Source organism: Balearica regulorum, chromosome 1 (assembly GCF_011004875.1).
Source record: "Balearica regulorum gibbericeps isolate bBalReg1 chromosome 1, bBalReg1.pri, whole genome shotgun sequence".
Taxonomy (NCBI): Eukaryota; Metazoa; Chordata; class Aves; order Gruiformes; family Gruidae; genus Balearica; species Balearica regulorum.
Genome location: NC_046184.1, coordinates 37,372,068 through 37,385,974, shown reverse-complemented (window position 1 = coordinate 37,385,974; position 13,907 = coordinate 37,372,068). Strand labels below are relative to the sequence as shown.

The window sequence follows — 13,907 nt, the reverse complement described above, 5'->3', positions numbered from 1 at the left end:
TCTAAATCACTGCCCCACAGTCTTGCAGCTTGTGCAGAAATATTCTCCTAGATGGAAATTACAACACTACACTATTGCAGATACTCAAGCTTCCTCTAAGCCTTTGAGTGCTGTGTACGCCTGTGCCGATGGCTACCTTAGATCCTCAGAATGGAAATTTATGGTAAATTTGGTCTAACAAGGTCCACTGCTAAGCAGGGCTCATCAGCTCAGTGCTGAATTGTCATAGCTGTACTTCCAGTCTCAGCTGAATGGTGTACTTTTGCATTGTATTGCAACAGCATGATGCTTCAGATAAATGGGTGGACAGTCACAGGAAATTCATGTTAGACATACGATTCAGATTATTTGGATTTAGATAATTTGTCTTCTGAGAGCATATGGAATGCAAGTTCCTACAAATCCAGGTGTTCTGAAACATACCTTATTCCAGATCTAGAGCAGCCACCGTGAGTATCATCCACTGTTAGCAAACTAAAACCCAGTGTTTTTATATGTTTTGGGTTGGTGTGCATTTTTTGGATGTTTTGGTTTTACACAGAAGGGATGCAAGAAAACCGAAAAAAAAACCCCCACCGAAGTGCTCTTGCATGCTACATATTCCAGAACTAGATATTATCATTACACAAATGAATTTTACTGAGCAGTACGGTTGCACCGGCTTTTGAATTCCTGCATGAGAACGAACCCATATGGCATGCTAGTATTTAAAGACAGAAAACTGGCTATTAACACCACCTTCCGTATGTCAATGTTGCGTACGTAGCAACATCGCTCGGTCGAACACACTGAAGATACTAGCACACACTCATTTCTGATGTGCAAGAACAGTAACAGAGCCCTTCAGCTACATTTAACAAAACCCGTTGAAACTGTCTGTTGTACACGTAGTATCATAAACATTCAATATTATACTTCTGCCATCTTTTGGAGTTGACAAGTTTCAGCAGATTGTGAGAAAGCAGATAAGCTACAAGCAAATTCATGTTTAAGCCCTGGTGTTCAGAATGTGCAGCTGTACCTGCAGGTAATGAAAGCTCCCGCAGCAGAACTTCAGAAAGATATGTCCCAAGACTAAATGGAAATGAAAGAAAGCAATTTTGATACCTGAAATTAAAGAGGAAATATATTGCTATGAAATATTTCTAAGAAAGAGGTCTCTATTTTTACCTTGAAATGTACATTTTTATTCCACGGTATTTAGCTTTATTGCCACTTTCTTGGAAATGAAATGTCAATCAAGTAAACAATTCACATTTTCAAAACAAGCACTTGCCAGGACACATCTTAATTATTGTGCTAAACCTGGCAATTTTGTTATGATCATACTTTTCTTCTTTAGTCTACATAATAAATTACTCTTTACCATACAGCTTTCCCTCTTCTCTTTTCTTCAAACACAACTGTTGTACTCATGTTGGATTTTAACAAGTTCACATGCTCAAAGATATTCTCCTAAAAAAAAAAAATTATCAGGTCACACACCAACATGGAAATTGTAAAAATAGTAATAAAATTGTTGTCATCCTTACAGACTACCATCCTGCTAAGTCAACAACCACTCTGAAAAGTGTTAAGGATGGAGGGCCAAACGTAGCTCTTGGTCAAGCTAGCACAACTCTGTTGACTTCAAAAGGAATGCATCTGCCCTGTGAGATTTCTTTTGTATAAAAGCTTCCTCGGAAGGTTAATGAAAATAAAGCTTTCAATTTATTCTAGATTTTCAAAAGGAACAATTCATCCTTTATCACTGGGCAAAAATGAATTTTCCAAAGTATTAATGAATTTCTGTCTCATCCATGCTTTGAAGTTTTGATACCACTCTATAAGCTTTTTTCTCCTTTGAATCTTTTCTTGTAAGCTCATTTTTTTTTCTTTCTCTAGAACAGCAGGAAGCTCCTTCCAGTTTTTAATAAAGATAAATGGAGCCCCCATGGTTTTTAATAATTGTAATGGAGCACTGTGGTACATTGATGAATTTCCGCAATCACCCAGTGTCATTACATCTTCTATAACAGGCAGAGATCCATATGAACAAGCTTCATAAATTCTATAGCATTCTGTATTTATTCCCACTGGGCACAATGTCAAATCACTCTGCAGCAAGGCATCCTGATAGTTTTTGAAACTTTCATTTGTTTCTTGAGGCTGCCACCTAGGAAAGTAAAGAGGTTGAAAATTAGCATTTTTCCCACAGGCACTGCAATGAAAAAGTAGAGATATGCTTTAATTTCCATTATTTATAAAACTGAAAATGCTGTCAATGTGAAAATTTTATATTGCACACACAATCTTTTACTTTTAGTCTTAACTATTCTTAAAGAGTCTTCTAAAAATTTATTGAAAATGTCATCGTTAAAAGTTGATTGTTACACTTTTTAGATATGGTCCTTTTAGGAAAATATTAATACTTAGAAGTTGAAGAGGCAAACTGAAATGCCATTTTAAATCTTCTGCATGACTTGGATGACGCATATATCAATTTACTTCACAGCAAAGTTCAGCAATAGACATACAGGGAGACACTCGATGGACATTTTAATGAATTTATTTTCGTCTCAAATACTTTAAATCAGTAGAGGTTTGCTCTTCAAAAGTTAGGATGCAAAGCAATCCGTTAACCTGAATCCGTTAACCTGAATCCATTTGCCTGAAGTGCCTCAGAACTTCTATGAGATAAGAGTTTACGTCACAGATACAATCCATCTCCTGAGATTCATGGTAGCTGAGGTTTTCCTAAGCACTGATGTGTCTGCTACCAAACATTTTACAGGCCTTGCTTGGCAAAAATCAAGAAATACAATCAGAACTCCATTCCTGTTAGTCAAAAGATCTGTTCTACCTACCTGAAATAAAAAAGAGCCATGCCGTATAGATTAAATCCACTCTCTCATACAGAACACAACAAAATGCAGCTGTCTTTTTCTTCTAGTAAGACATTAATACACACAAGGTGCAAGACAAATGTTTCTTCTCCCACCATAATCAAATGTATACAAGAAAACAAAGATGGTCTTTATATGTAGTACATATAGGAGAATTTTCTATGTATTTAAAAATACACTTTATGTAAAATATAGCAACAGAAAGGCCATTACATTATGAAGACCTATACAAAGAGTCTCGGCAAACTTCTCTCTTTTACTGATGATTAGTTACTTTTATTTGTATTATTTTTTAACACTCAGGAAAGGATTAGTAGTAATGAACTAGGCAAAAAAGTCTGAACATTCACAAAGTAAATCAAAATCTTACTGTTCTCTGGCTGCAATCCAGCAAAGTTTATCAAGCCCATCCTGCTTCAGAATTTCCATTAGGGTTTCCCTAGAAGAGTTCTTATAAATTGTTCCTAAGAAATTACATAGATATGATCTTGGATCATGTAGCATTGACCAGCTGGGTTCTACAATCGGAAAATTTCTGTAGCTGTAAAAAATATGTATACATTAGATAATGATAAGTTTTGTGTCAAAGAAAAAACATTTTGCACCATTTCATCTTTACTGCAGCAGATTCTAAGACTAAAACCACCTATTGGTTGCCAATCCACCTCTATAACCACAGACAGACCCACAAGCAAACCAGTGCAAGTCCTGCCCTAAAAGTTGGTCTTTATTCCCTTTGTCCTCACCACTCTCTTCAGAAACATTCCAGAATACTTGTGTTTTATTTTGATATCAGAGATATCATGTATGCATGTTCCAAAATGTCCTTGAGAAACATGCTTTTTCAAAAGCAGCTATTCTTGATGCAACCACTAGTTTTGACTGAAATGGCCAGGTTAATGGTAACGATGGAGTTAAGTCTCAGCTACCTTAACCTGTGGTCATGCTTATCAACTGAAAATACCATCAGTAACCTCTCAAAGGAAAATGTCACTTTGATCTGGGTGGACTTCATTAATCTAATCTTTTGGCTACTAAACAGTTTGTTGTACAAAGCTATTTAACTTGTCTTTTTGGACTCAACAAAACCAATACAAAGTCCTGGGATCCAATGTAAACTCTATGCCATTCTTTTAGACATGTTTTTACCACATCAGGCCTTTTTTTTTTTTTTCTTCATTACAGAAAGTTAGTATTTTTTATGGAACAGGTGAATGTTAGAAAAGTTTCTGCTCCTTTGCAGTCTCAAATTAAGACAGATATTCTTCTAATATTATTATTTTTGATGGATCACTGTTCTACTTCCCTGTTGTTTCTTTTTTTGTAAGAAAAACTATACCCTGATCCAAATTCTTTACTGGTTTCAAAGGTAGTCTCTACTTTATTTCACAGTGATTCCTTCATTGCTATTAATGGTTCTCTGAAGATATATTAACTTTCTTCATCATTCCAAATTTTGATGGAACAGTCCTTTCCTAGTTCTTCTATGTGATTAATATTAATTTACTTTCAGAAAACCATTTTTTCTTCATGCCAAATATTTCTGCAGGATTCTACACTTTTACTTTCTTATTCACTGGGAAAATCTGGCACATTTGCATAACTTTAACCACAATTTTTACAACTGTTGGTGTGCAATGGCTGCAAAACTCCATTCTGATATCTGACCTATCTTTCTCCACCCAGCTTTGCACCCCGGTTTACTGTTGTTGTTTTCTATTATCTGTCACCTTAATCTTGGCATCTCAAAACTCAACTTCTTTTTTGCTTAGAAACTTCCAATGCCATCAATGCTCTGACACTATCAAGAATCCAAATTTAGTGTATTTCAATGACACTGTGAGCAAGTTCAAGTTATGCATAAAAACTCCATACAGTTTGCCAACTGGCTCAATACAGGATATTGAATTCAAATTCAACACAAGATAGAAACAAAATTCTGTATTCTTTTTATATTACCGTAAGTAGCTAAAACACCATTAACTCTGTTAATAAGGAGTAAGCTGGAAAAAAATGTATCTAACTGAACTAAATCTTTATCTACTCTACATAAATAGTTTCAGCAGTAAGTATAACAAAAATGTTTTTGTGAGTAAGCAGTTAAGCCAGACTACATTACTGCGATACTGTAGTATACTAATTCCAAATGTAAGGCATACAATTTCCTTTTGAGAGCCACAACAGGGGTTAAGAAAAATTACCACCGGTACCATCCCTTTCCTTTACTAAACAAGCAGCAGTTAGAACCTAATTATATAAATATCTTTTAAATTCCCATGTCACTGGTACATAGTATGTCAGCTGTTATGATGAATCTCAAGAGGAAAACCTACTGCAGAAAAAATAAACCAATGGAAAACCCTAGCAGACACTGTTTCATTTTTTAAAAGCTCCCTAAATCCTAGTATTGTTTTCCTCTGTTATAATTTTTATTGCTAAATGCAATTTCCAAAGATTTCGATGCTTGATTTAGAAAATCATTAATAGGATCAAGTGCTACAATTTACTTACTGTAATTGTTTTGGGTATTGGCAGTAACATTCAGATGTATTTCCCATACCTCATGCATAACAATTAAATTTCAATTGTAATTTGTATCTATAGCACTTACGTAGCTACTCCTAAAGGCCACTGGAAAATATCTTCCTCATTTACCAACGCATAGTCATATGTAACAAAGAGTAGATTTACAAATCCTCCATGTCTTTTCAGGTATGGCTGAATCCATTCATTGTTGCACTGCTCATTTCCAAGCAGCACAACCGCTACATGCTGTATTTTGTGAGTCTGAATTAACGTTTGTGCGTAATGCAACCACTGAGTGGCGTAAGTGATCTTTGCTTTTTCTCTTCCATTCAGAACTAGCACAACATTTTCAGCTTCAACTGAGAAGTAGCCAGGAACTACAGATGGACCAGTGACGAAGCTGTGAAAACCAAAATACAAACAGTAAACACCCTTAAGACAAATTATTGACCTTACTCCTCTAAACATCCTTACTACACAGTCTGCACTCCAGAGATACTTTTTTCTTCAATAAAGTAAATGCAATATATTGCAAAGTAACCGTGCAACTGTAATTGTTTCTGTTGTTAATATATACAGCTGTAACACAGGAATAAAGCTGCCTTCATCTTGATTCAGGAAAAAGGAGATTTAAAGTTAAATGAAAATAAGGTATTTTGTAAATAAATCAGGACTACTACCATATTCAAACATAAAAATGTGAGTAATTCAATCAACTTTAAAAGAAGGATGTGCTTTGATGTTCACTAAAGGTCAAACTTTTTATTAATTCCAGTAATAACCAGTGAATACAGTATTAGACCAAGAGAGATGCCCTCCCAAAAATCTGTAAGAGTATACTAAACCAGGTATCATTATGAGGGACAATTGGCTGGTCTGGCATACTACTTTTCTCTGTAATTTTGGTTAAGTTAAGGTTAGACCAAAAAAAGACTGCATCATCTGATACTGAGTAGAATCTGTAACACAAGAGCTAGGTATCTAAATGTAAACTGAAGTTGCTTGTGTGACCCAGGTCAAACTTGAGGCTTTCATACAAGCTAGTTAGCAGAAACATTTTAGGCAGAAAATTGCATTTCTAGATCTTGCATAACTTTTTTATTTAACATAGGGATTTCAATCATACAGCAAAATCATTACATCACCGATCCTTTACAAGTGTCTGACAACAGCTATTGATGAACTGCAATGAAGCAAACTAGTGTTTGCCAGCTCCTGCTCTTCAGTTAATTGCTGTGTTAACAGACTGTTGACCGAATTCAAAGGATTAGTGATTACACAGCTTGGGAAAGAGAGAGGAAAAAAACCTAGCAATTTTTTTTTTTTCAGGAGTCAATGAAATGTTAGTTTTCTAGGTCTTCTGCATTACTGCAGTTTTTCAGCTGCCAAACAAACTCAATTTAGGACGAACATAAGTTTTAACTCACCAAGTGCTGAGATTGACAGCTAGTTTCAGTTCAAGTGTACCTCATGAAGAAAAGAAAATTTACAGCAAAAGCTGTAAGAACTACTCCAGTCAGGATATCTGAAGCAAACTGACCTTAGGCAAGCATACTCTAAACCTGAGTTAAGCTGACATGCTGCTGGCTCAGTGGGAGTGGCATAATTTGGAACCAAGATTCATGAGACTCATGATTTGGAATCAAGACTTTTAATAGATTAAATGTAAGTCAGGTCAAGACTTAAATCCAAAGTTTAACAATGAGAAAAGATCACTGGGATTCATAAGAGAGAACACCTTGAGCATCAGAACAGGTTACGCAGTTGATCCAATGATCGCCTTGTAAAAACAGACCTGAGGAAAAAGGGTTTTATCTGTGGACGCAGCGCTATGAGGCTATCAACTTTACAAGAATAAGAGTAGGTACAGGTGGGGAAGCAATGACCTGTGTGTAAGAAAATATGAAGTTTAACAGCATAAAACTACAGTGGGGAAAAAAGAAACCCTACAGAAATCCCATACTTGAATAATAAAAACATAGTGCTAAGATTGTACTATTAACTCCCAATCTGAATACAGCATGGATTGGGAAATGTGACGGAGATTACAGAAACTGCAAAATTAAGACAGTAGTAATAACAGATTTTCACTACTCATATGGCTAGATTGATGCCTCATCAAGATGATATGTGGAGATTACATTTTTGGACTCAATAAATGACTTGGTTCCTACAAAGTCCTTGTATTTCCTTACTAGTCTTAGAGTCCATACAAAAAGATGCTACTCCAGACTGGGTCTTCCAGACCTAATTCCAAAGGTGTTAATCAGACAGCTACTCTGCAATAGCAGTATGATTAAGTTTAACACTGCAACAGGAGAGAACGTACCAAATACATCCAGCATACAGATACCTGATATGCAATAAAGAAATTACTTAAAAATGAGACAATAAAGAACTCTGAAAGGAGTAGGCCAAATAACAAGAAGCTTGCAAGCAGCTTATAGGTTGTTCAAAAACACTGTCTAAGAAGCCCAGGCACATTGTGTGCCTCAATCCAAAAAGGAAACAACACGATGTGTCCCCCCTCCCCCGCCCCAAACCCATATGGCTTAACAGAAAGGTTAGGGAGGTTGTCAAAGGGCAAAGGTCAGCACTGAAAACAACGAAAAGCTTCCCCAAACACGGAGGACAGCAAAACTCATAAAATACTGCTGACAAAATGCAAACAGAAAATTAAGGCTAAAAAGTAATTTGGAAAGCACCTTGTAAAAGGACGTTCTGGCTGACAGGTGAGTGCTCTTTAAATATATGAAAACCAAAATATGAACCAAAAAATAAACCAAAAAGACAAGTACAGAACTGGACAGACTACTTGCTGACAACAGTTTAAAAAGGGTTTAAAGAGGGATGGCAAAGCCATAGCACAGAAGATTCCCACACCTAACTCATTCTCTTCAGCAAGACATACAAGGTAAAATGCCACAAGTATTGTATCGAATGGAGAATTTGGACCCGGATGGCATTCACATGAGAGCTCTCAAGGAATGCAAATAGGAAAATTACAGAACTGCTGGCAAAGATACGCAGCTGTCATTATGAGATGACATTGCGCCTGATGAGAAGGGGTCTGCCAGTGTCACTCTTGCCTACAAAAACAACTTGAGAGGACTCTGGAGCAGAGAAGTATGACCTCCCTCTCCGGAAGAGTATATATCAGAAGGTATGATCACTGATCACGTACGTGGATAAACGCTGCTGGAAATGAGTAATCCTGTCTTACTAATCTGACGGAGATCTATGAGCGTGTCAATAAGAATAGAGATAAAGGAGATCCAGTAGACATAGCGTATTTGGATTTTCAAAGAACTTCAGCAAAGGCTATTAAGGAAACTAAGCTGCCACAAGCTATGCTTGGCAGAATCCTTCGGCAGGTAAAGAAATCTTTGCTGGCTAACTGTGTTGACCAATATGCTTTCATTCTGGCATGAATCAAGACAGCTGCCTTTTGCATAAGGAGGACAGGAGAATGGGACGGAAGAGCTGCTCAACAACTGAGGCTAACAGGGACTGGGGGAAGGCAGCACTGAATGTTAAAACAGAGGGTGTGACTCTCAGTAGAACAGAAATTTAGGAGTGCTCTTACTTTACGATTAGAGATAAGAAGTTTGGCACTGCCTGCTCTCTAACATCCTCCTAGTTGACAGGAGAGAAGGATGTGAATTGCTTCAGGCCAAGGAAAATGTTAACCTCTGCTCTCCTACTTTTTGTATGAACGTGCAAACGTGTCACTAAAATCCACAGCTATGCAGTTCCTTTTCCACCCATGTTTAAGTAAGTGTCCCTGCATTTCATGTGAAGTTGTTACTTTTAGTAGTCTTTAGGCAACTTCTTTGGTAAAAACTTGAAGCCATCAAAATCTATATTAAATATGTGTATTCTGTATCATAAATATATAAAATGAGTTTATTAATGCAACTGTGTTTAAGTCGTATTTTGGCATTTTTGTGTCTTTAGATTTGATATTCTTTAAAAACATTCATGAGAGCTCTAGGTTTTAACAATCATTAGACTTACCACAAAAAACTGCACAGCAGCACATATTCTCCAAATATGCCACCTCAGCTAGTCCCCTCTAGCCTCATCTAGTAATCAAATGGAGATAATTTACCTCAGCCAGGCAATAAAGAAGTCAACAATTCTAGAAAATCTTATAACCAGTGAACAGCCAAAATCACGTACTAATTCTTCCTCACAAAAAAATACGAAGCAACATTTCCAATTTGACTAAAAAGTAGCACTTCAGCTATTTCATTTCAGAATTCTAATCATTAAAATACCATTTACATTTGCATATTTTCTATACTTTGCACAATTTCCTATTAACCTGTCAAATTTTAACCTCTGTTATGTTGCTATTAAATTTCAACTTTATATTTTTATAGGATCTAGCATCTGAGTTGGTTAAAATGAAGACTCTGTTATCCCTAGTTCCCCTAAACACAACAAGAAGATATTTAAATGCTAGTATAGAAGTCTTTCTTTGAGAGATGAATACCTAAGGAACGATGTGAGGTTATTATTCATCTGAAACAGGCACACCAGAGAGAAAATAGCCATAATCAGTCAAGTGACAGACTCATTAAGTACAGCAAATTATTTTCATATTATAAACATGAAAAGCAAGGGCTTGAAAAAAATCCTCATGTCTATACCAAGAAGACAATTTATCTGGTAGAATGTCATTGATTTCTATAGCTTCTGAGATTTTAATTCTAAAACCAAAAAAGTCTCTTCCCACCAAGCTAACACTACAAGCACTGCTCCCTATTGAAAGAAAATATTGCATCCTTTCTCCAAATCCGTGAATGGAAAGCTCTATTGCTCTGTCAAGACTACCAAGATGCAGTAGCATCATTCATAGTTGATTCTCTAATCTTGTAGGATCAGGTTATATTTGCAGACAAGCAATACAGCTATTTTTAAAGAGTATGTAATTTCATCTGTTTCCTTAGATGTAAGACAGACTCTTTAGTAATTGCTACGTTTAAATCAAGCCTACATGTCTTTCTAGAAAACGTTTTTTTGATCGCTTATGACTGTGATGTAGGCATCACTGAAAAGATTCTATGGCCTGTACCATGTACACAGTCAGATACATTGATAAACAATTCTAAGTGATAAAAAACTTTTGTGATCACTTAAAAAAACCCCTTTCAATTCACAATCACATATTTACTTCAAACATTATCAGCAAAATTCAGCTAGAAACTCCTGTCTTAACTGTGCGAGGAAAAAACACCCTCCTGAAGCAACACATTTTTCAGTAGTTAAATTCACTGAAGTGTGTCATTTATGCTTTTAAAGAAAACTTCTTTAACAAATGGGTCCTGGTGCAAGTGACTAAATGTAGGAGAGCTACTACTGCAAACTGGTCAAACAGATTAAAAATCCTTCAGCTTTCACTGTATCTTTACAGAAAGCCTTAAAGATAGGTTTAAGTAGGACCTTAGATAAAAGTTCTATATCATTCACTAAATAATATAAAACCTATGACAACAGTTTTAAAACATGCACGATCACAGATCAAAATCCATTTTTAAAGCAAACAACACTTCAAGTGTCATCTTCCTTTCTATATAACATTTTGTTGCAAATCAAGTAGTTAACCAGATGCCAGGTCTCACAGACTGTTTTTGTTATAAATAGAAACAAATTACAGTTTTGATACAATCCTATTTATGAATGAATGGGTGAAGTCCCTTTTCCCTGAATACAACAGAAACCAAATAGCAGGAGACATCTTTCTGTCTCACAACCTCAAGCTTCTTTCAGTCAACTGTCAGCCCCAAACGCTAGGCCTTTAGACTTTTCTCAGGGTTGTATTCCCCCCCCTTCCTGAGGTCTTTTGGCTGCCCTCCCTCTCAGCATTTGTCTTTCCACATTTCTTTCAAATACACAAATCTTCATAAAACAGCAGATGAAATTGCTCCCTAGTTTTCTAATAGTGACATGTTTGGGCTAGAATTTGCTGGTTTTATGAAGCAGGTGTTTCCATGAATAAACGTAACCCTCCCTTGTGATAATTTTGAATGAGAAGTTGTGCGCATATTCCTTAGTTATCAAAACATAAGAAAATTAAAGTATTTGTTATTGATATTAAAGTGACTGCAACTCTGTGATAGACAAAATAACGCATCTGTGCATCTTATCATGTTCTTTAACTTTCCAATGCATCACCTGTTAAAGTTAACACAATTGAAGTCAACATCATGCAGCTAGTACCTGAAATATGTTTTTCCTGCTTTTTGGCTTCCTTCTCTCCACTGTGCAGTCACATCAGCTGGCTGAAGGTGCCCTCCGAAAATATGCTGCCAAAGGTAAAGACCTACATAAATGAAGATATGATGGAGAATTTGAATGCATGGATCTTGCCTACTCTATACGCCCAGCAAATAAAGAAAAGGTATTTCTGGGAAATGAAAAAGCGTAACAACATAAGGACTTGAGGAAAAAAGTGTCAGAGCTTCCTATACAATATGGACATTGTTTCCCACATTCTGTATGTGTTGGAATTAATTAGGATGAATTTTTCACACATTGGGGCATTTAAAAAGATTCTTTGGCTGTCAAAATATCAGTAGATGAAGATATACCATACTACCACGTATGTTAGCATCTCTTTCTGGTACACCTGCCACTTAAAAATGAGTAAATATTAACCAGCATTTTAATGACAGGCATAGTTCCCTTAAGCTTTTGTGAAGCACATCAAATTTTTATGATAGAATGCATCACCATGTAATATATCAATGTGTTCTACAATGCTACATGAAAGTTCAACTGAAGCTTGAAATTTTACATTTTCAGAAAAGCTAAAATAAGAACAATGATATGTCTTCAGCAGTAGTTAAAGAGCTTGAGAGGACCTTGGCCCGCAGTTTATGTAGAGATTTGGTGTCTTCTACAACAAAAGAATTTCCAAGTTCATCAGTGGCAGAAGTATTGCAGTACAGAAAATGCCTTATTTCACAAAGTGTAAATGTGACAAAAATAAATATTCTGTTATGGCCAAGTAGGAGGCCTGCCCTTGTGTTATATTGTAAGGTAGACTGGATTCAAAAAATAACGGTGTTTCTCCAGCATTTGAACCATTTTCTTGAAAAGAACTGACACAACAAAACTGGAGTCTAACTTCTCTTATATTGGTATTAACATAAGTTCGAGTAACAGCTACCACTTCCTTAGTGCTCTTCATGTACAGATACCCATAACATTTAATCATATACATAAATTTCAGTCATTAAAAAAAAAAAAAGCAGAGAAAACTGCTACATCAGAAAGGTTAAGTGACTCATCGACATTGATTACATCTGCTTACCAATTGCTGCTTTGCCCCAAATCTGTACTCTAAGGCTGGTTTGTTCTAGGTGAGATCTTGCATATTTTATCATCTTAAGATTAGCTTCATATCTCTGCTGAGAAGCAACCAGTTCATTTTTCTCGTCCCCTTCCCATGGATTCCACTCTTCATTTCCCAAGGCAACATGATCTAAGAAACCCCAAAGCGTAATTTACATAAAAAGAACACATTTACAACTTTAGAAAAATGACAAACTTTCTTGAATTCAGAATTTCAAGCGGCACCTGACAACCCTCCCGCCTCCCCCGCCGGGCCCGCGCCCCGGTGCCTCACAACGCACGGGGGAAATGGCCGCCGCAGCGCGGGCCCGGCGGGGCTAGGGGAGCTGGCGGCCCCGCTGTCCCTGAAGTGCTGCCTCTGGGCTCCGCCCGCCACGGCGCTCCCGACGAGAGGCGCTGGGAAACGAAGCGCTGCCCTCGGCCTGGCCCAGGCTTTCCAGGCCGGGGACAAGAAGACGGGAAGGCGCCGCCGCTCCCCCACGCCGGGGGCGCCAAGGCCTCTCTGGCACAGGCAGGAGCTGACAAACCGCGTCGGCCCCGCATCAAACCCGCCGCCCCCCGTCCCCGCGGGCTACACCGCCGGTCGCGGCCAGGCCGGCCCGCCCGCGGCAGGACGGCGCGGAGCGGCCCCGCTGCCGCTCTCACCTCGCGGGCCGCGGCGGTCCCGGTGCGACGGGCGGCGGGCGGCCGGGCGGCGGGGCCGGAGGAAAACGGTGTAGGCCGCGTAGAGGGAGAAGAGGCCGTAAGCGACAATCAAGGCGGAGCACAGCCGCTTGCGAGCGCCCCGCATCCCGCCCGGCGCGGGCGGAGGCCCCGGCGGGGGGCGCCGTGAGGCGGCGGCAGCGCTGTGAGCCGCGCCCGCTGGGGCGGGAGGAGCCTCCGCCCGCGGCCCTGGGCTTCGTCCTCTGGTGAAGAGGCGTAGAGCTTCCCGCACCACGACCTGCCCCTGCCCCAGCAGCCCGCCCTGAGCATTGCCGTTACAGCCTCAGGTACGCGGTGAACGCGTGAAGACACCTGGCGGCAGCTCGGCCCCTGGAGCCGAGAGCTCAGTCCTCCCGGCCTGGTCCTTCCACGGCCGTGCTGATGCGCGGTGTCCGGGTGGTGCTGGTGCCTTCCTGGCTGCGGCTGCCGCCC

At 38.7% G+C, this 13,907-nt stretch overlaps 1 protein-coding gene across 1 annotated transcript; it reads right to left on the bottom strand.

Moving 5' to 3' along the window:
* Window positions 1-1,163: 1,163 nt before the first annotated feature.
* Window positions 1,164-13,660, bottom strand: RXYLT1 (ribitol xylosyltransferase 1). Its single transcript, XM_075745613.1, has 6 exons — window positions 13,419-13,660; window positions 12,733-12,903; window positions 11,637-11,739; window positions 5,497-5,811; window positions 3,256-3,426; window positions 1,164-2,155 (listed from the first exon to the last, which is right to left on the bottom strand). The coding sequence occupies exons 1-6, from the start codon at window positions 13,561-13,563 to the stop codon at window positions 1,738-1,740; spliced, it is 1,323 nt and encodes a 440-aa protein (XP_075601728.1). The 5' UTR covers window positions 13,564-13,660; the 3' UTR covers window positions 1,164-1,737.
* Between the last annotated feature and the right edge of the window lie 247 nt (window positions 13,661-13,907).

Bases quoted from the DNA above. Each gene is read 5' to 3' on its own strand.
- RXYLT1 (XM_075745613.1), bottom strand. From the start codon at position 13,563: ATGCGGGGCGCTCGCAAGCGGCTGTGCTCCGCCTTGATTGTCGCTTAC. The intron at 5,812-11,636 runs GTACTAGCTGCA...TGGTTTTCACAG, and splicing joins GCAGGAAAAACATATTTCAG to CTTCGTCACTGGTCCATCTG. The intron at 2,156-3,255 runs GTAAGATTTTGA...TTACTTTCCTAG, and splicing joins TGGATTGCAGCCAGAGAACA to GTGGCAGCCTCAAGAAACAA.